Here is a 22,607-nt window from a genome sequence, read left to right as displayed (position 1 = left end):
AAGTGCCAATGACCATAACCATATCTTACTGTAGATAACTCATCCTCCACTGCCCACTGGTAGAGAACTCAGAAAGAAGGTAAAGGAAGAGATCACTGCACACAACAGAGGCTTTGAAACGTGGGTAGCCATGCTAGATGAGCCCACCACCCTGCTATCCTAACTCCAAGTGAAGAGCATAAGTGTGATTCACTGATGAATACGATACTATACTATATAAAACTAGCCATGAACAAAGTTTATCCCAAAAATGAAGAAGGAGAGAATTCAGAAAACCCACATCTCATTGTATAACATGGAACTCAAAATGTTGCAGGATAAAAGTTTCCAGTTAGCACAGAGGGAACTTGCAGCTGCAAGTAACAAATAAATGATACTAAGCAAGGCTGAACATAGTAAACAAAAAAAGTTGAAAACTAATTTAGGGGAGGTCAGTGTATGAACTTGCAGTTTACTGCCAATTCAACTGAGTCATCAGCATTGTACTCTTTTGGAAAAGTAGATACCATGCTTAATTTACACAATCTGACAAGAATTTGGCTGGGCAGGCTGCTCGCTCTCTTGCTAGGTAAGTCAGCTGCACTACAGTCCTTTCTTCTGAAAATAAGCATCATTAGGATTCTATATGTGGCATGGGTGTCTCAGCAGTGGCAAGCAGCACAATAATCAGAGTATGGTTGCATGTGCCAGATGATGGTCCAAATCAGATAGCTCTCCTACAGGATGCTTTCTCAATAACAATTTTAGTATTCAGTCTTAAATGGAATATGATGAAGTTCCTTAGTCCAGACCTTTTCCATTGTTTAAATACCTACCTACTCTGCTCCCCCATATCATAGCCAAGTGGTAAGCCTATACGGGACATGACTCTGGTGCATTTAGAATCTGATAGTGAGATCTTTAATGTTTCCAATTACTACCTGGCCAAAAGCCCAGAAACAGTCACGAGTGCCAAACACATTTGTAAAAACAACAGCAAGTTATAAATATTGGTGTAATGAGGGCCGTTCTGGAATGACAAACATAAAATAATTTTTAAAGGTATTGTATTCATTTAGTTTCAAGCTGTTCATCTTTAGTTTATTCTAAAAAAGTGTTCAAATTGTAAAAAACCAAAAACATGAGTAATAAAAACATGGAATTTAAGTGCTCAAAATGTGTTTAAGCTCCTCTTGAAGCTATAGGGTAAATCCCAAACAATACCTATTTCGAGAGAAATAAAGTAAAAATTCTGTTTGAAGCTTTTCTGTGAAGGTAAATATTTCTCTCTGTTCTATTTTTAAAAAAATTAAATATTTCAAAATTACATCCTGCAAATTAAAAATTCTATATTTTTATTAGCTTTCAAAGATTTAAATAACTGAAAATGCTCTACTGCAGGGGACACAAATGAAGAGCATATTTAGCGCCATATTTTCCAGAACTCTCCTGTGATGTTGACTGTATCCAATTTTACAAGACCATTGCCTCACATACCAACATCCTAAATTCTCATTTACAGAACACAACAAAGCCCATAAATCCAGGTCCATACCCTGAACACTCTGCCTTCGCTCTGCAAGTGTAAAAGGCAAACAACACCGACTGAAGTAGCACTGCACAAATCCCACATCAGCACATGCAGATTCTGTACTGCAATGTCCCTTTCACTGAACGCATTTTCAAAATAAATTACAATTTTTACGTAACCACGACAATATTTTAGTCCTCCAAATGGCCCTGCAAGGTCACTTTCTCAATCACTGTGGTCCCTCTATTATAAATCCCCAGACAATGAACAAAAGCCCTTAAGCTTGCTTTTGTTTTTAAACGTTTCCCCATGTTTTGGTTTTTTTGTTTGCTAGAGGAGAATTCAGCAGAATTCTGCATTCTGTGTACACTGTTTTCAAAATTAATATATGAGGAAACTGTACACAAATATTTGGTGCTTGAAAAAGGCAGCAGAGAGTAGACAAGTTCCCAAAACTTCAACTGCAGTGATCATACGCCAGTGTTGCATCACTGAACCAGCATCTCTGCTATTGTACCTTGAGGCTGACTGTTACCAATAGCAGGTCTCTGTGATGGATAATGATTTTGAACAATGAAATAATAATAATAATAATAATAATAATAATAATAATCATCATCATCATTATTATTATTATTTTATTGATATATATTTTTCCATTCCTATCCCTGCTAAAGCCATAAAGCTTCCCCCTCCAATGCCCTTACTCATTTTGTTATTAAAACCAAATCATACAAGCAACGGTTTACTAAAATCAAGTCATTTGGAAAAAAATGAAAATACAAAGGACTCTTTCTCCAATTGCTCTACAATTCTTCATGTTTTTCTGAAAAATCACACCCTTGCACTGAACTTCAGTAAAATAAGAGTGAGCAACTGCACTGTATACATATATTAAGCTCTGGACAGGCTGAACTATTGACCTCCTTTGCTACTAAAATACCAGTTAATCATAAAACTGAGCTGTGAGTTGTTACTCAGAAGCAGCAGCCAATGTGACAGAATAACTTCTAACTTACAGTTGAAAAAGTAGGCTAAGTGCACAATTTTATATTGCCACATATTTTCTACACGCACACCCTCCCCAAGGAAAGACAATCACAACTCAGAGGATACGCTCAGAAGGATGACACACTCCAAAGCCACAGAAAACAGTCGTAAGGATTACTTCTGATTCAAGTGTTACTCTTCTGCATTTTGTTTTGGTGTTAAAATCCTTAAAAAGTGAATAACGTGAGCAATGACACCAGGCAGGAAGTGTAGTCATAATGAAATAAATTTCAGGTGCCCCGTGAGGACTGATGGGGAGGCAGGAGCCTTTGGCATCAGCAGCCGAGAACACAGTGCCCAGTACCATCATCAGCGGTGCTTAGAAAAAGAAAACACAAAGCATATGCCTGGCTGCTAGGGAGGATAATGTCAGAAAATAGTGCTTTGTTTCACATGTTTTAGACTTCAGCCATTTCAAAACACTCAGTGGCTTCATATATTTGATTGCTCAGCACTATCTTTAATTGCAGACTGATAAAACAACACATCTAGGAAAATGCATTCACTTAGCTTCAGCACAAGAAAGATTACCTGGGAAATGCCAGGTAGACAAACAGGCTGTCAGAGGACTTAACTACTGGAAGAATTATCCCTTCATTAAAGAACAATTTTGTTTAGCATTAGCGGAAACATTTAGTAAACGAGTCACCAGACACTAGTTTTGCTACGAGGAAGAGCGAAAATTATCTAAATACCTAATAATAATGTGCATGTATGGCAATGAGATACTTACAATCATCAGTCAAGTCACTAAGGAGTAAGATACACCCCCTGCAAAGCCTAGGCCAACTGATCAATAATATGTTATTAAGAAATAAAATGAAATTATAAATACTGAATGAATTATGGAGAAAAATATTTTAATCTTCATTTGAAAACAATGCTAATATTTGCTTAAGTATTAAACAGAGAGCAGAATACTAACTATCCTGATTATTTTTTCAGTGAGTTTGCTTTTGCTGCTACTCCTAATGTAAACTTTAATGTTTACAGTCTCATCAGATCAACATTCACTAATGTATGCTTTTTAATCTGTATAGAGAGTAGTCAAAACTTCATGTTGAAAATTCATTTATTTCCCACCACTCCATCTGACACTGAGCAGATAAACAATTATAACTTGTTTCAGAATTTGAACTAATATGTATAAAACCAATGGACAGACAAAACTGACAAAGAACATTGACAGAAAAGAGAGTATCTGTCTGGAAAAAAAGTGATCTTGTCAGAAACAAGAATTAGGAATAATTGAAGGATCTCCAGAAAGAAGATATTGCTGCAGAGATGTCATCTAATATAGCACAGTAAATCACCTGCCAGTCACTTGTACAATACTGGCAGCAGCAGAGACTGCAGGGTGAGCTATTCCATTATTACCTTTACCTTTTCTTATAAATCTTCTCTTTGGAAAAGACTAATTTTTGTGTTTATAGTTTACCTTTAACAAGCAAAATATATAAAAATAAAAAAATCATACTGATTGGGACTTGCAGTTATCTATCAGAAGCCTTGTGAAAACACTGCAGAAAAGGAAGGTCTGTCTCATTTTCCAGACAGGTGAGGAGGTAGAAGGGTGACCTGCTGTTCAAGCCAGTTCTGCCCCTGACTCATCCCTGATGGTGGGCACAATCCTTCAGTCTTCACAAGCCCTTGCTGACTCACCGTCTTCCAACTGCAACTAGCTAATAGTAACATTTATTTGCCTTCACTTTGATAGAATAAGAAGAATCAATCTTACTGCAAGGTAAACAGCTTGAAATTTCATTATTATTAATGTTGTCACAGGTTCAGATTTTTCTGCTCAAGTATCTTTTTATCTGCTTCATTTCATATGGATTATATTGAATTAAAAAATGTTGTCAGGACAGACTAGATTTTGGAGCCTTATATTTGAGCATTATGCTAAAAATAAATTATAATCACACCCAAAACATTGTTTCCCCTAACTGGCTTCTAAAAATATGTCACATAAATAATTACTTCCTTTCTTTTTCTTTCCTATTAAAAAGCTTTTGTCTGTCACAACCTGGGTAAACGAAATTACATTTTTTAAGTGCTAGGAAAAGAACCTGAACCTTTGGATATGTTAGTCTCTGCTCAGCCTCTTTAAAACAGAGGCTGTTTCCCAATTCCTACTTTTTCAGAAGAATGTCTAAACCAATTCAGTGCAATTAACCAATGCTTTAACCTTACTCAGATCTCAACAACTGTCACCTTAACTGAGATGGACACACAGAGCTTTTTACTTCACTAGAAAGACAACCTAAATTCTAAATAAGATCACAAACTCCAAAAGATGCTTCAGTTTAGTCTCCAGTTGCTTGCCTTAGCTTCTGACAGTACTATGTCCAGTTTCAAAAAAGACCATCTAATTTCCTGGGTTTCATGCCTATTGACCTAGTCCGCTGAAGTTCTGGCTTCTAATCCAGATCCTGACACTCTTTCTTAGGTAAACAAAATGAGTGGTCATGCATGAAAGAGGTGTCCCACTGAGGTATCTCACAAACTTGTGAAAAAACTATTTCATTTATATTTCTTATTCACATCTGCACACATATACCTGACACACAGAAACCTGAAACTGCAGCTTTTCCTTCTGATTACTTTAATGCAATTTTGAATACATGGTTTTCCGCACTCTTTGCTAAATCTAATATAGTTGCAACTTTAAAATACTGTCAGGCCCCAGAAGTCCTGAGATTAGGGGGAAAGAAAACCCACAATTTAAGTTATGCTTATTTGTCTCCCAGTCTGAGATTCAAACCTGATTTTTCTCCCTGACAACTATGAGATATAGGTATTATCTTTCTTCTTATGAAAGCTGAGATTAAAATAACTTTAAGTATCTTTAGAAGGAACAGCATATAACACAAGCTGGCTGTGCTTAATATTCTTGGTGCTGGCCACGCAAGGGCACTCTAAGAAACAAGAAGCAGACTTCAGGGCTCAGGAGCACATGATTTTGGTGATGGTAGTCAAAAAAGGAGAAAATACTCTATTAATATTTGCAATTGTATTTTATGATTTAAAGTATAATAGAATATCTTGAGTTGGAAGGGACCCACAAGAATCATTCAGTCCAACCCCCAGCCATGCACAGGACAGCCCCAAGAATCATACCATGTGCCTGAGAGCTGTGACCACTTCCTTTGGGAGTGGTCATGACTAGAGATTTTAGTATTTGTATTCTAGTTCTTAGAGATTCTGGCAGGCCATTTGTAACTGCTTGGGAAAAGACAAATTATGCAGAAGTACATTACATTTTTTAATACAATTTTATTTCTTAAACATATCTTTTTTTTACCATGCAAGTTCCCTTATATGTAAGTTTATTTAAAATGTAAGTGAAAATATAAAGGTGAAAAAACAAGGTGGTCTGTACTTTCCAGAAATCACGAGATCTCCTTCCTTGCACGAGGAGAAGGAAAATGCTTTCTTAGATTTCTAAAGTCCCATCTCCTAACTTACCCCCCCAGGGTTAGCAAACAGCAACCTAGACAATGACTGAGCAAAGCAGCTAATCCTTATTGGCCCAGAAACTTGGAGATCCTGTGGGTGTGAAGGGAATCCTTAAGTTCTGCTACAAATTAATTGAAGCCAACAAGCCTGCCAATGGATTAAACCAATTAATAGACAGTTTTGAGGTTTTGTTCATTTTTTCAAAGCAGCACTCACCAGCACATTTGGTCCTGGTGATGAGCGGTGGTCCTGGCTGCCCAGTCCCACCTTCCCCTGGTCTGGTGAGCAGGACTCGAATCTCATATTCAGTGTCAGGGTCCAGGTGCCAGAGCTTGTATGTTGGTGCATTGACAGCATGGGTTTCGGTCCAAGTCCCAGACGTCATTCGGTATTCCACTTCTTTCAGGATAATGGGTCCGTCCCCGATGATGGAGTTGGCATTCAACTGAATGAGCAAGTATGTAGGCCCAACGCCCAGCAGCTGCGGGGGTGCTATTGGCCGAGGTGGCTCTGCAGGGGAGACAAAAAATAAGCCAGTGATAAAACAAAAGCTGGAAAACCCACAAAGAGGAGGACTCTTTACATAGAAAGTCGTCAGATTTTGGCCAGCAAAGATTCCAAAACTCAAAAGCATATTCAAACCAACATCAAAGGAGAAGTGCTGAGAAGAATTTCAGCTGATGGAAGTGAGTGGTACACCGCTGGCATCTGCTTAATGCTATTTTTTCCATTTAAAAATCTCAGCTAGGGACCACAAAATCCTATCTGATTTATATGTTGCTGCTTCTTAACATTTCTCTCTGAAAAAAAATGCTCATTTATATAATTTACTATGGCAGTAACTCGAGATTTTCTTTTATTGACTGAAACTACATTTGTACTTTCCTTTTAGAAAGAGCTGCAATAGGTGATACACTAACCCTGCACAGAATATTCTTAAAAACTAGTATCACTGCAGTTAACTTGAAACCCACCAGATGCAGTTAGGGTAAAAGATACAGATACCTATTACAGGCATTCAGAATACTCAGATCTGAGCAAAAATGCCAGGAGAATGACAAAATAAAGACATATGGCAACAACTTGAGTCTTCAGTAACTTACTACTGATTTTGAAATTAAAACAATATGTGCTGCCTTTTGTCTTTCCCTGTTCTCATCAGCTTCTGCTTGCCTAAATATTTCAATGCAGCTGCAAAGTGAAAAAAGTAACCAAACAGGAAGGAGTGATCCCCCCTACTCTGATAAATGCTAACAGAGAAACACTGCCTCAGCATGATTTTTTTTTTTAAGAAACAAATCACAAGCAACATGTACTTTTCTAATAAAATGAATCCACCGATAAACATGGAAGGTTCATTTTCATTCCAGATGGCTCATATTTCAACTAATTTGTTTCAGTTAATTAGGCAACAATGCTAAATTCAGTGCACACAGGGGTTTCACACAGCAGTGATGCAGAACTAACAATGCAGCATCTCTGAGCAGTTAGAGGGGATCTCATGGCCAGTACACTAAAAATAACATTTAGCCCCAGACCATAAGATTTCCTTAGAGGGGAACCCTTCTCATCACCATTCCCCTCACCCTCTCCACAACAGAAGTTGAGACACAGAAGAATTGTACATATTCTGCCTCCTAGGAATGATCCCATCAGTGTCAATGACAGAGTTCATGGTGCGGGGTGGTGAACCTCCTTTGACATCCCATCTGCACTGCATGGTGAAGTTCGGCTAATGACTCTCTGGTTCTGCCTTATTCTCTATATCCAACAGTAAAGTTTCCTTCCAGATGCCAGAGCTTGCTCCAAACAGTATATTTATATTTGCTGTATAAGCAACCAAGTTTCCCACATTTTGGCAAAAAGGATTTCTTGCAGACTTTTTTCTAAATTAGCTGCGTCCCAAAACACTCCGTTTGGAGACCAAGGAATCTGTGGTCATACCATAGTGGCTGTAATGGGAGCTGATTTTCTCCTCCTGGACTAAAAAGGTGAATGCTCCAAGGTGTTTCCATTTATGCTTTGGGATATACAAAGCTGTAGAAAATATCTCAATTAATTATTAACATTTTATCTTGTTTTGGCAAGAAATGTGCATATGAACTTATTTAGATCCCTACCTGCATCAAAGCTCAGAAATGCAGCTGGGCTTAATGAGGGTGGTTTATTTGCTGTGGAACTAATATATTAAATGTCAAACTAATGTATTCTAAGGTCAGTATATATTACAGAAAAAAACCATAATCGTTGATGAGCATGATGCATTACCGACTCCAAGTTATAAAACTTCTAAAACATATGGCTATGTTTAGAAGTATACACTTTGATTAAGAGCACAATTATCACAAATAAAACCTCACATTAATGAGACTAATATACCATTGCCTATTAAGTTTTTATGTTAAGAAGTAAAGCACATTCTTATATTAGCATACACATTTTGTTTTTAAGCTCTTGAGGCCAAGGAGACTTATTTATAAAGTCTCTTCCAGTTCAAATAAATTATGCATGAATTTTAATCAGTTAGCAAATGAACCAGTAATTGTTCTGCAACATTATTAATATTCTTCATAATACAATATACTATCAGAACCAGAGGTGAGGTGCAACCAGAAATCCCAAAAGTACACTAAGTATCAACTGAAGCATGCAATTCCAATATACCAGGATAAACTTTTCTTATGTTACCCAATTACCTTTCTATTAATTATTCTCATTTGTTATTCTACAACCACATCTCCAATTATAATTTGAAATCACACAATTTCTTTTTGTATATACAGCAACCTGAACGTTTAATGGTTTAAAAATCACCATTGATAACTAAAAAGACAGAACAAAGCCATTAATAATGTTTTGGTTGCCATTCCCATAGCAAATATCACACGCATCAACCACACCCTTCTTTCAGTGGGTTTTAAAACACAGTTTACAACTTTCAAGTAATTTTATGCTTCTGGCTTTTTACCTCAGTAATCTGGGTCCACCTGTAGTAAGTAATACAGTTTCAGAATACCCTGAGAAGACAGTCTGCCAAAAATTAAAAACCTCTTATATGAGGCATGAAAAATAAAAGGAGATGTGTGAAAGGGAAGCCCAAGAAAATCATCCTCTCAGAAGTTTGTTCTGGCTTACAAACAACACAAAAACTCAGCTTCAGCCAAGACAGGTGTTGGCTTAGATGTTCAGAGCCTGGCTCAGTGGTAGCATTACAGGAAGCTGAGGCTCACAAGGTGCCCACCACAACAGCCACTCTCCTGCCTGGCCCTGCCGAGGCACTCCACAGGCAGATGGGCCCTACTCAGATGCATTTTGTGGCTTCCAGCCACCCAGACCCAAAGCCAGGTGAGGCAGCACGGTGACCTCCCTCCACCCTCACAATGCCCTGATCACTTCAACTAAACTGGAGAACTGTACTGTTTATTTCTACCAAAAAACCCCCACATTTCCCTCAATTATTATGAGCAGATGTGGTTAAGGTACACAGTATTCCTTGCAAGCAATTTTCCTTGAGCTCAGTTCCCCTTTTTTCAGCCATGAAACTCTATGAAGAGCCATAAAGTTCTAAACAATATTTTATGAAAAAATATTTCAACCCATGGATGGTTTAGCTCTTCAGTAGAACCACAATTTCAATAGGTATTTAAGATACACTAAACATTTGAACAAAGACCCTGCATGGTGAGTTTCATTTCTCCCTTTGCTTAGTACAAAATTTAAGATTCCTTTTCTAATATAACTAGTTTAATTACTGATTCATTTTCTGACTATATTTTTAGCCAGTCCCTGAAGGTGTTAAATCTGATGAAACCTCTTCCAGTTTTCATAGCCACTAACATTTCTGAAAGACTATGGGAAAATACCACTTGTACATTTGCAAGACATTAAATAAATGAAAGCATTTTCATTGCATAGCATGTTTCAGTATTTGGTCAGATCTGGTTTTGACATAAAATGCCCACAGCTAAGGTAATAAAAAATTAAGACTGACATTTCATCAGTACAAAGTTTCTATTCTGCTGAGCTACTAGCAGTGCATTATGCTCACATCAGTATGTATATGACATTGTATATTAAATGTACTGTGATATTTAGGCACCTATGACTAGAATAAGCATGCAGCATCAACCTCAGCTATAAGTATTCCTATGATTAAGTAGTTGTGTCATATTTTTATTATTAAATATTGTATAAAAATAATTACACATTCATAGACTTAAAAAAATCAACCAGAAAAGGCTCCTAGTGTTATTAGCACAATAACTAATATGCATAAAACTTCCTATATTTTCAAGTAACATACGCATACTATGTGGCTTAATACTATTTACTTAGCCTGGGTGATGATAGTCCTACTACACTGCCCTCAAGCATTAAATACTTCCTAAGTTTAAAATAAAGAAAGGTAGTTTCATTACTATGGTAATCACATACTGTTAATGATCAGTTCGAGGCAGAAAATAAAAATAAAACTAAACCAGAATCCTACAAGGTTTTCCACTTTGGAGGAAAAGCTGATACTGGATGCATACCTGATAAAATCTTATTTACTTACAAGAGTCATGTTTTGCTGCGCATAACACGTACCAGGAGTCACAGGAGACTGTTGTCCTGCTCACAGCAGAAGGGACTGGGGAGGTGGGTCACCACACAGCTCAAACACATAGAATGGGTGCATGCCTTCATCCTTGCCACTCTCTGACCCATGCATGCCTTGTACAGTACCTCCACACATTATTGCTGTGCATTAACAGCCTGCAAGTTCCCTCCGCTCATGCGCACGGTGTGTCTTCCCTCTGGTGTCAGCATGTTCAGCCTTCTCTGTGAAATGCTTCACACCAAGCTATACAGTTGGTATGCTGGTAAGCATTAAGTTACAGGGTTATGTGGTACATACAGCAGGGGTAATCATAATAAGCTTAATTTTTACAAGTATAACAAAGCACTCATTTATTAAAAGAAGCCCAACATCAGCCTCACCTCTCAAGAAATTAAAATCGATGTGTCTTAACTACACCACAAACTATCAAGAAAGCAGGTCAACCAAAAGAATACAAATTTCTTTTAAAATTTGTCATAATTCAAAGAAACAAACAAATAAGGCCAAATAAATACAGCTAATACTGGATGTTCCAGGGAGCATAGCAGAGATGCCTCCACAAACGACTCAAGACTCACTCAGCTCTCACCTAAACTCCCTCTTCTAGGGAAATTTCTTGCAAAACTGGTTAAGTACATCTGCATATTTCTTACAAGTACTCTGGGTTTCTAGTAGAGTTCAGCTGAGGTTCAGTGCCTGACCCACACTGGCTATGTATAATTGGAGCACAACCTTTGCCATGCGAAGGCCCCAGGGACCAGAGGCCCTAGGCAATGCAGTCTGAGACACCCAAGGCATGTAGAGTAAGGGGAAAGTCCCTGCTGGCCAGGAACTGGACTGTGCAGAAGTGTGCTGGTACCTCTGCACTGGGCTCCAGATTGCACATCGAGATGTTGTGGCAAAGTTGTATCAGAAGACCCATGTCACAGGGCCTGAAGAGCATGGGGAAGCAGGCTGCTAATCCCTTGCAACACCTACACTGCATCAGTACTCTTCCTGTACTGGAAGGTTACATACTGCTTTAGGGATTCATACCTTCTAAAAAATATTGAAAACCTGAAGAAGTAGAAATATTTGTTTAAGACTTGGAGAAAATGTATGAGGTTTAGCAGAAAGAATTACGGCAGACAAGTACTACCAGGAAAACAAAATTCTTGGTCTTAAAAGCTGGTTAATACAATGGAAAAAAGGAATTAGCAAGAAGCAGTGACTGAAAGCTTAAATTTAAATACAGTATTAAGCCACAAATGTACCAATGCAAATAGTAACTGAAGATCAATAACTGGTAATACTGTAGGAAATTCTGCATTCTCTGTCTGAGTGTTGTCCATCGAAGCTGCATGTCTTCTTATAAATTACATTTTGGAGGGAAAAAATAGAAGATTATTCTAATATGTAAGGCTCCAAAGAAATACAACTGAAAGAAATTATGTGATTGTGAAGGTGGTAACAAAATGAGCTATGGAAAGTTTGAAGATAAAAACAAACCATGGAGGCTTTTAGCACAAACAATGAGGTTTTTAATTTTTGGAAAAAATCATTCCACACGTGGCATATCTTTAATATAGACTAGAAATACCTATTCAACTCTTCAAAATTTTTAGGAAGAATTTAAGACAAACAGGTTTATTTTGGACTTGGCTTGCTTGAAAGGACACCTGACTATCTTCTATGCTGACAGCAACCTGACAAGACCTGCCACTCCTCAGCACCAATAACAGCTGTATTAACACAAACAGGGGACTTTGCCAGGTAAATGGAAAAGTATTACAGAAAGCAGTGCTTGCCTGATGAGAAATTATTCTACTCAGTTAAAACACAGGCTAATGCAGAGGACTGAGGGATCCCAACATGAAAGCACAGATCTGATGAACAGCAGAGATATTATGAACCTTAAAGTCACAGAATTTCTCTGCATTTTTTTTTTTTAAATTTCCAACAAGAACTCAAATTTTCTTTCTCTGTGCATGACAGACTACACTCACGGCTCAATCTGTCACCCTATAAATGCCATCTCCAGTGAGTTGTTTGGTCCTTAATGGTTTTCCTGTATAACACATGGAAGACAAATAAAAAAAGCCCAACAGACTACGCATTAAATAGATTGCCCAACACACAGTTTAATAATGGGAATTGAGCACTGTACTCGGCTTCTGAAAAGAAGGAAATCAAAATAAAAACAGATCCAGCAAACAAACAACCAACAAAAAAGCAGCATATTTTCTTTTTCCACATTATTAAAAACACACCTCTAGATCTACATTGCTCCAAGACCTTCCAACGACCAATCAAGTCGGAAGTTCAATAAACCAAATTACATCAGGACAATACTAACTACCGAATTCAAAGCTGCAGACACACACGCAGCTTTAAGTGAGAAATGCTGTTATTAGGGACTTAGCTCACAGGATTCTTGCTTGCACACCATGTAGTGGTACTTGACTTTCCCACCTGAGCAGCCCACCTTATTCTTGTGGCAAAGGACACAAGCAAGTGTAAAGCTTATTCCCAGTCAGACATACTCTACATCAGCTACATAAATTACTCCTGCCCAAAAGATGTGATGCATCTGAAAAACATCAGAATAAAGGAGGGGGTGCATAAGCAAGTCTTCTACTGCTGTAGCGTTGCACATGGAAAAGGGAGGGGCTGGCACAAGAAGCAGCTGCTACAACAGCCTCTGCTGTTTGCAGCCTGCTCTCAGGTTTTTTTTTTCCTCAGAGGTTACACTTTTGTCCACTAACTTCCTACCCCCTCAGTTGGGTAGATTGTACCAATTACGGACCACCAGCTGGGCATCAGCCTCCATGACCTGAGCCATGCTTGGTCCTGTTCCCACTTTGGTGGGCACATTGGTGTGAGGCACAGCAGCAGTCAAAACCAGGTTTCATCAGGATGAGCTTGACTGCAGGCAGTGCATGTTGCAGAGGCTGGAGGAGGGCATGCTTCCTTAAACCAGCTGTAACATTCAACTCACAAAGACCTGAGAGGAGTTTTAGAATCACGTCCACTACTCCAAAACCAAATGCTGGTTATAGATTCATACAATAAAAACCCCACCAGCTGCAAGCCCTTTAGAGTTCTCACAAGCCTTGACCATTTAATTAATATTTTCCAAAGCCATTGCTTGGCTTCTCTATAAGTTCATAAACTCATTTACAATTTTTGCAATATATTTATTTGTTTCAGGGTTTTTTTACCCAGTGGTGAAAAATGTCTCTCTGCTCATCAAGTTGAACTCATTTTAACAGGTGCTTTATTTTTCTACCTTGGTAATTTTTTCCTGATAGAAAAGTTTCTATTGCTCCCATCTTCGTCTTCTAAAGATAACTTGGCGAAAGCATTTATGGTAGGTTCCTGCAGCTCATGCAAGTTAACAACACCTCCTTCCAAAAGTATACTGAAGAGAAGGCAGCAAAAACTTTATCAGCAAATAAATGACCTAGACATATTACACTATGTAATAATTTTATGTAGAAATTGGTAGGTTTTTAGAGTTAAGTGTTCCATATAGCCACAAGCTGCCTCTATATTTAAAAAACAAAGCAAAACAAAACAAAAAACCCAAACCAAAACAAAAAACATTTAAAAGCTAATTCAAACTTAGCTGCTGTCCTATGACCATAAGTGACGGTGGCTGCAAGGAGAACCTTGAGCAGCTTGTGATCTAGTATTCTGCCACAAAGATTTTTCTCCAGCTCTTTTTTTTTTTTTCATTTTAATAATGCTTATGCAAACTTACTTTCTGTGATTCCAGAAACATTATTTCTGTGACTTTAAAATAGAATTTATCACAATTGCACAGTATCTGGCACTAGTTGCCAGTCATGAGGTTGAGACACAATATCTACAAAATGTTACACTTTAATTACTAGAGTTAGTTGTCTGGAACAATGAACTCATTCTAAGCAATAGCTTAGTGACCAGGTCGTATCAAGTGATTTATCCAACTCACTTCAGGGAGTTTGCAAGACCATTTTCATTGTCTTTTATTACATGGAATGGAAAAACTGAAAGAATCAATTTTAAATAAACATTCAAAATATCTGTAACAGTAAAATTCAGGTAACTACCTAGAGAACCAGTCACTGGAGAAAAAACAACAACAAACAGAAATGGCAAATTGAACAGTGAGCTCACAATGCTGGCTTAGGTAGGGTACTGACATATTTCACAATAATATCTCTAATTTGGGGTCTGCAAACAAGGGTAGTATGTCACAAGCTCACTTCAAGCTACTGATTTAGCTTTGAGCACCTAATACATCAAGTTTGTGCAGCAGGTACAAAAAAATCTGCAAGCTCATGCAGCTAAAATATATCTAATTTAAGTGACGTGGCAGTTACTGACCACCTGAAGTGCTGAAATAGGAATTATTTCAACAGCAAAAACTGCTAACTTCTGCATACTGATGTTATATCCTATGCATCACCATGGCATTTTATTCACCTTGATTTGAAACACCACCACATTCATTTTATTATCTTCCTTTAAAATAAAGAGCAGTGCACAGGTTTAGCATTGTCAGCAGAAACCATAAACAAGGTTAAGAACATGCCCAGCTTACGTGTAAAAAAAAAAAAAGGTCTATCTAAAAATCAGACCATGTCATCCCTCTACACAATTTATGAACAGAACACATGCCTATTTTTTGAATGATAGTAGGCCATGTTACTCTGGGAATCAATTAGAAAAGTATGACACAGTTTGTCAAAAAGATTTCATTGTGTTAATGACATTTATGCAGTATATTCCTAGAGGATAAATGAATAAATGTAAGAAAAAGAGGTGCCTGTAATGAGAAGACATTCAACTCCTAAAAAAAAATCAGTCAGGATAAATGAGTCAGCTATAGAAATATCTCAGGCAAAGACTTGATCACAATGACTTCATTATCCACATGTATCAGTAATTCCCTTGAGGTCTCAATGTTGTGATTATTGTTGGAAAGAAATATTTTATCTGCTTCATTGTCAGGAACCAGCAGGTTGAGAACAAAATTGAATGCCTTCTTCAAAATTGGTATTTCCCAAGAAAGAATTGTTCTTAACTATTCTTAACAAGGCTTTGCAATGGGATACTTGATGATACTGAATTCTGCATGCACATCCACATGCTGTCAGTGATGAGAAGGAATAAAACTGGAGATTACAGAAATAGTGACTGAATGACAAAACATTATTTTAGAGACTCCAGGATTTTCTCTTACAGTTAGGTAACGTGTAATGGGAATATATTTATTTTCTCAGGTACTTGGATTATTTTTATTTTTATTTAATTTTAAGTCTGAACTTAAAGTTCCAGTAAGCTGAGATTGTGAAGATTTTTGCCTTTGCGTTGTTGTTATATCTGTTGATGCTATGCTCATGCTCACGTTCAGTTTACTGCCTAAACAAACCAAGCACAGATACTTTCTGATGGACAAAAGTTACAGTGACGTATTTATAATCAAACTCAAAAAATTCAAACACTGCAGCAAAACTAGAATATTTCAATAGAATTCAGTGAAGCAAACATACATAAATAAATAAACATTAAAAAAAAAAAGAGAGAGAAGAAAACAACTAACACATATTTACTCACTAGCTCTATATATCTATAAAACTTGAAAGCTAAAAAAAATTCACCCAGACAGCACTCTTGCCTGTCATGGAACTCTTTTGTATGCTTCATTTTGGAAGACACATTATAACCAGACAGAACCAACACAAATTTTTATCACCGGCTTTCCTGCATGCCTTTTAAATGACAGAGAAAAATGTGTTGTGCTGTTGGGATGGTGTCATTGTGAGGAAGAATTCAAAACTGTATGGTGCTCCATAAATGCAATGATCTGTACACACTACTGTATCAGAAGCATACTGAAATATGAAGTACCTTCAGGTGAGAGGAAGAGCTGGCATAGGTTTGGTTTCCAAGCATCTACAGTTTTATTTAATAGTAATTACAGAAACTTCAAGCATGTAAGAGGTGAGTCATGTACAACTGACCTTCCCAGCCCTCCCCATTCTCTGAAATATACCTGCTCGCCCGGCACCCGAGATACCATTAGCATTCCCAGTCCAGTTCACTGCCATGTAGTACCTGTGCACATTTTTAAGTATGATGGTCAAGCACCTGCAAGCTGTCTGTGGCTACATGCCAGATCACTTGCTTGAGGCTGCTCCTACCCCACACCACCTTCCACTGTTCTCCCTCAACTTTAGTTGCCCAGCAGCCCCCTGGGGCCCCGGGAGAAGGTGGGAGAAGGAAGGAAGGAAAGCAGCTCACACACTTATTATCGAGGCAAGACCCTTACAAATGCACAGGGGACAGAGATGAACAGAAAACATTCACCTTCAGATTTGCAAGGCATTCTCCAAAGTTCTTCCTCAGGTATCCCATTTCACTGATGTTAAGCTTTCTGTCAGCACTTGAATACTATCATCAAAGGAAAAACTGATACAATTTAGTATAAAGGTTACATATTCATGATTATCTAAAGAGATTTTGTGTGTGCTCAGCCTATTCAAATCTATGGGGGGAAAATGACAGAATCCATCACTTTTGAGCAAACATATTTTTGAGGGGCCGTTTCCTTGCTGAAATACCTCTATTTCTATTAATAATTTTTCCTAAGACACATTTAGATGTTCCCACCAGCAATGTCTTCACGTTTCTTATTACAGCATGCCCGAATACTTCTTGCCAAAAATGCCAGAAGGCAGCCCACTGGAATGACAGAGAAGGGGGATAATTTTAGGAGGCACTGAGACACTTCCCTTGATCTATGCAATGAACCAACAGAAACCAAAATGGTAACCCACTTGGTTAATTTTTACACCACAGTTTTACATCACAGATGTGAAATACACATCATCTAACACCCACTTCAAAGGGCAACCCTACTCCTCCACTTTCCACCATCAGTGTTGCTTGCAGTGTCACTCAACCACACTACATCCAAGGCAGTTAAAGTTTAAAATTGGTCTTGTGGGGGTGTACATGGAAGTGTCCCGCTTTTCTGGGTCCCTGCAGCAACTCCCAGTGGCTTCAGACAAGAGCCAGTGCCAGCACAGAAGCAGAAGCACAAGTTCACATAAGAAAGGCAAGCAAAATCAATAACTCTAAAGAAACAATGAGAAGAAATTATTAGAGTAGAAATTGTACAGTATAGCATTCATCTTCAAATACAAGATCCATTGCTAATAATATAGTTTATAATAACATGCACCATTATGAGATTGCTACCTTCAAAGATTACACAAGAAAACTATGTTGTTAATTAAATTTAGATGGCCTGTGCATAACAGGCATTTTGTTGAGAACTGGGGTTTTTTTGCTTCTGAACCAAGCACTTAAGAGTACATTACAATAGATCTAGAGACAAAAATAAATCAGATGTCACCATATTACTGTTTAAACAAACAGTAACAGTACGTTAAAGGAGCCCTTACATAAGAAGTGGTAACAAAAGCATATCATCATGGGGAAAAAGGTTGTGTAATTTTACCAGCAAGCTCTGTTGGCCCCAGTACACAAGGCTAGAAACACTTTTTCAGGAATTTTTAATAACGCTTTTCCTGAAGACAGGGAAATTCATGACTCTTCCTGCCAAATTCCAAAGTCCTGCTTCAAACTTTTGATGTGTGAGTGTTCTTTGAAGAATTTGGTTGGTTTGTTTGTTTTCAAATAACTGCAAGCACCAGGAAGCCTCTCATGGACTTACTGCCCTTCAGATAAATGTGGGTTTCGGGTAAAAAACAGCAGTTTTGTCAACTCAGTCATTGGACTGATGAAGCTGCCCTGCTAAACTCTATTTAGCCTTCCATGTCCCAATACAAATAATTATCTAGCCTGCTTTCAAGAAAGCCTCAGCCTGCTATTCACTCTCCTCTCCATCCTGTAATGGGAAAAGCAAGCTGGGCTTACAAAACATTCAGATTAAGTTCACATAACTTTTTTCCAAACAGTAGTCATAACACAGTACTTTGATATTTTAAAAAATCCCCTAACTCTTCCCTTTTTTATTTAAAATAGTTTTTTTCTTCCCAAAATTCACTTGAGTTTTACTTTAAGAAGTTAAACCATTTTGCCACTGAACTGAGAAGTCAGTAATCAGGTAGATTTGTATCTCTAAGCTCTCCCCACTTGGCACAGCCTCTTTTCCCAACTTCTGAAGCATGTTCTTAGGGTTCAAATCCTTTTGCTTAGTACTCACATACAGCCAATGAAAATTCAGGGTCTAGACAACCCTGAGCACAAATACAATTCTGGATTTTTTTCAGTCTTCAAATAATCCCTTTCTCAGGGCCACACAAGTACAGGAAACCTACAGGAAACTGTAACCTTTGGTTACAGTCAAGAATATAGAGGTACCACAAACAATCTCAAACACACATATTTTATGCCTTCTTAAGTGCTGAGGCTTAAAAGTTGGAAAAAGAATAACTCCCCATTGAAAGGGAAAAAAAAAAAAACGAACACAAAAAAGTCTTCTTTCTCCTTTGGAATGAAATGGGCTAGAGAGGCTGAGGTTGGGCTTACATTTTTTTACTGGGGAGGAGCGGGCGTGTGTAGTAAAACACTCAATAAAAGATTAGAGGGTTAAGACAAAAAAAAGATGTTAAAAATTTCCTCCCAATTCAGCAAATAGCTGCAAGTAAAAACATTTATATTAGCATTTTCAAAACGACATTTTGATTTTTCAGCTCAGTCACATATGAGGCACTAGCTAATAATAAGAGACATTCAGAACACAGTTCGGGATTATAGAGAAGTGACTTATTCAATCTCTCAAAATAAGGACATTCCATATCCATTCTTCTTGTCTGACTGGAGTAAGAATTTGAGCAGACTTCCTATTTCCCAGGACGAGACCTTAACCTACAGGTTCAGAGATTCTCAGAAGAGTCTCTACATCCCTCTTCTTGAGGCTAAACCATTTTCTGCAACATATTCATTAAGTTGTATGTCTGACTAAAATGTCAGGAGAAAACATGGGTTTTAATCATGGCTCCAATTAGAGCAATAATATTTTTATCTTCTTTGGTAGACATCTGCTGGTCTTTGTGAATAGTTACATCCAGCTTTTTTTTTTTTTCTTAAGATACTGAAGAATTAAGAAATAAAACAGCACATAAAGTCAAAGCTAAACAATACAAAGCAGTGCACTTGCAGGGGTAGGGGGAAATCCCTTATGGACTCTAAATCAGTATAATCAGACAGGAATAATAATTCAGTTGGGAATTTCATGACCACATCACCTCAATTCAGACAAAAAAAGTCAGATAAGATATTGGTGATTATTAGGAACAAACACAAAAGAAAGTATATCTTGTGCTAGTATGTAAACTCATAATGTTCTCTCATCTAAAATAAAAGATGTAAATCTAGTCTTCCTATCTCCCATTGGATGGGCTACAAGACAAGGCATAGAAAAGTCCAAATAGAAGCTATTGAAGACCTAGGATAACTTCCATATGTGAAAACATTAAATAAGTCTGTAACACTCAACATGAAAGAATGACTGAAGGACTACATGCTAGATGTTTATGAAATGACAAGTGACATGAAACAGACTAACATGGAATGACTTGCTGTTTCTTGCAGTGAAAAAAGGTGTTGCATAACAATTTTTTTAAAGGGTCACCAGCAGCTTCAGAGGTACTTTCTTCTCTAACTTAACTGTGGGAATTCATCGCTGCAAGTTGGGCAAAAACACTAGTTCAGAAACTATTTGACAGATTCATAGAAGATTCGTCAAGGATATTACACACAGAATATGATGAAATAGTCTCTGGCTTCATAAATCTTAAGCTAGAGATCACTAGATGCTTGATCATGGAGTGTATCACTGTGTGCTTCTCCCATTCTTACATCTTCCCCTAAGCTTATACACTAAACTAGGAAGATTTTTGACCCAATAGCAAGGTTTTCTGAAGTCGCTGTCATGTTCTCTAGAGGAAAAAAAAAAACCAACAAACTGCTAGCTGTCAAGCTACTGACTGAATACTGGACAATATAAAAACCCATAGGCTTCAATTCATTTAATCCATTATAGGTCAGTGTCCTCTGCATATGATCCAACTCTCATCTTCTTTCCAGGTGTGAATGGTGCATGGCTGTATGGCCACAGTTATTTCAGATTTAATTATAAAGTATCAAGTTTCTCTTTTTTTGTGATGCTTGAATGGGGAGCTCTCGGTTTTAAAAGATACTTTGTAGAGCCAAAGCAGTATAAGCTAATAAACTGAAAAGAGATTAATTTTCTGTTGACTTACATCCCTGAATGGTTAACATAATACAGATGTAGTAAGAAGAGCATAATTACGTTGTACCTGTACTGTCATCCCACATACGTAATACCTTATGAAAATTTTTCTTCCTATCCCATCATCTCTTTAATGTGTGGGGAAAAATAAATAGCAAAGGTAAACAAGTCAGCAAGTAAAATAGCTTGTTTGAACTCCTTTGACTCTACTTTTCACTGCAGGCCAATCCCTGAGTATTACTGGGGCTTACAACTGTTAAATAGCTTAAAAGAAGATAAAACTACCACTTGTCTATACATCCTCTCCTGCCAATGCAAAATGCTTTGCCCTGCTGTCTGCCTTTGTTTCACAGGTAGTTTAAACAGTTCCCCCATTGGTAAGTATTCTAACCCTGTGGTGTTTATACTTTCCTTGGCCTGAATTATTTATTATTTCTTTCTCTACAACACATAAAAGAAAAAATGGATAATGGAATTGGGCCAGTAACATTGTTGAAGCTCAAAGTGTACCCTTTGAAAGTACCATGATATTTTCCCTTTGATATGTTGTCCAATTTTTCTCAAGTTATTTAATACAGTGTTTCTGTTCATGGTCCATTTACACCATACAATAATTAGTTATTAAAAAACACAAAACACCTGTTATTCCACCTACGAGTTGTCACGGCACTTTTCTCACCCAGTTCATAATCCTTTGCTCTTCAGCATATTATTCTTGCCTTTGTATTGCCTTCTCCTCTGAACTATAAACACCATAACAGTGCCCTCTGGTTGTCGCCCTCCTTTTAAATGTCTTTTTGAGCTACTTGAATTACTTCTAAAATCACAATCAGTCAATTATTCATCAGTGGAAGAATATTTTTAATTTAGACTCAACAAATCATTTAACAAGAGTGCATTTTCTCCCAACTTCTTTTCTTTCCCACAGTTAAACTATACCTATACAAATCGTACGCTTGAAAACAGCATACGGGCCTACATACCAGCTCCAAAACCCTCTACTCAGCACAGATGGTCAAACACTTCTGACAGATAAAACCTCCATTCTGAATCGATGGTCTGAACACTTTCAGACTCTTTTCAGTACTAGCCATGTAGTTCAAGACACAGCAATTCAGTCCATCACACAACAACTGGTGAAGAATGAATTGGATATTGCCCCCACTTTAGGAGAAACTCTTAAGGCCATACAGCAGGTGAAAATTGGCAAGGCAGCTGGAGTTGATGGAATTCCACTTGAACTCTGGAAACATGGGGGCCATGCGCTCCATGCTAAATTTCACAACAGTGGTGCACTGTTGGGAACTAGGCGAACTACCATCAGACCTTCGAGATGCAGTCATCACCTTATATAAAAAGAAAGGAGTTAAATCAAACTGTTCAAATTACCGTGGTATTACTCTGCTCTCCATTGCTGGCAAAATCCTGGCAAGAATACTCTTGAACAGACTAATATCCGCTATAGCAGAAGGAATTCTACCTGAAAGCCAATGTGGTTTCAGAGCCAACAGGAGTACCACAGACATGGTTTTTGTTCTCAGACAACTGCCATTGGGAACAGAAGTGTAGGGAACAGAATAAAGGTCTTTATGTAACCTTTGTTGATCTCATCAAGGCTTTCGACACTGTGAGCAGAAAAGGTCTATGGTAGATTTTGGAACGTTTAGGATGCCCCCCCAAGTTCCTTAAAATTATCATCTCACTACATGAGGATCAGCACAGCCAAGTCAGATATG

General features: G+C 37.7%; 1 protein-coding gene across 15 annotated transcripts in view; it reads right to left on the bottom strand.

The window, feature by feature from the left end:
• The window catches only part of PTPRK (protein tyrosine phosphatase receptor type K), a 391,962-nt gene that overhangs the window by 159,501 nt on the left and 209,854 nt on the right, over nt 1-22,607 (bottom strand). For all 15 annotated transcript variants that reach the window (XM_032681705.1, XM_032681692.1, XM_032681696.1 and 12 more), the window contains exon 7: nt 6,236-6,529. In XM_032681705.1, the coding sequence (XP_032537596.1) occupies nt 6,236-6,529 (294 nt within the window). The remainder of the gene's footprint in view (nt 1-6,235; nt 6,530-22,607) is intronic.

The sequence above is a fragment of the Chiroxiphia lanceolata genome, chromosome 3, assembly GCF_009829145.1.
Source record: "Chiroxiphia lanceolata isolate bChiLan1 chromosome 3, bChiLan1.pri, whole genome shotgun sequence".
NCBI lineage: Eukaryota > Metazoa > Chordata > Aves > Passeriformes > Pipridae > Chiroxiphia > Chiroxiphia lanceolata.
The sequence above is the reverse complement of the archived record's forward strand: the minus strand, read 5'-3'. Positions and strand labels throughout refer to the sequence as shown.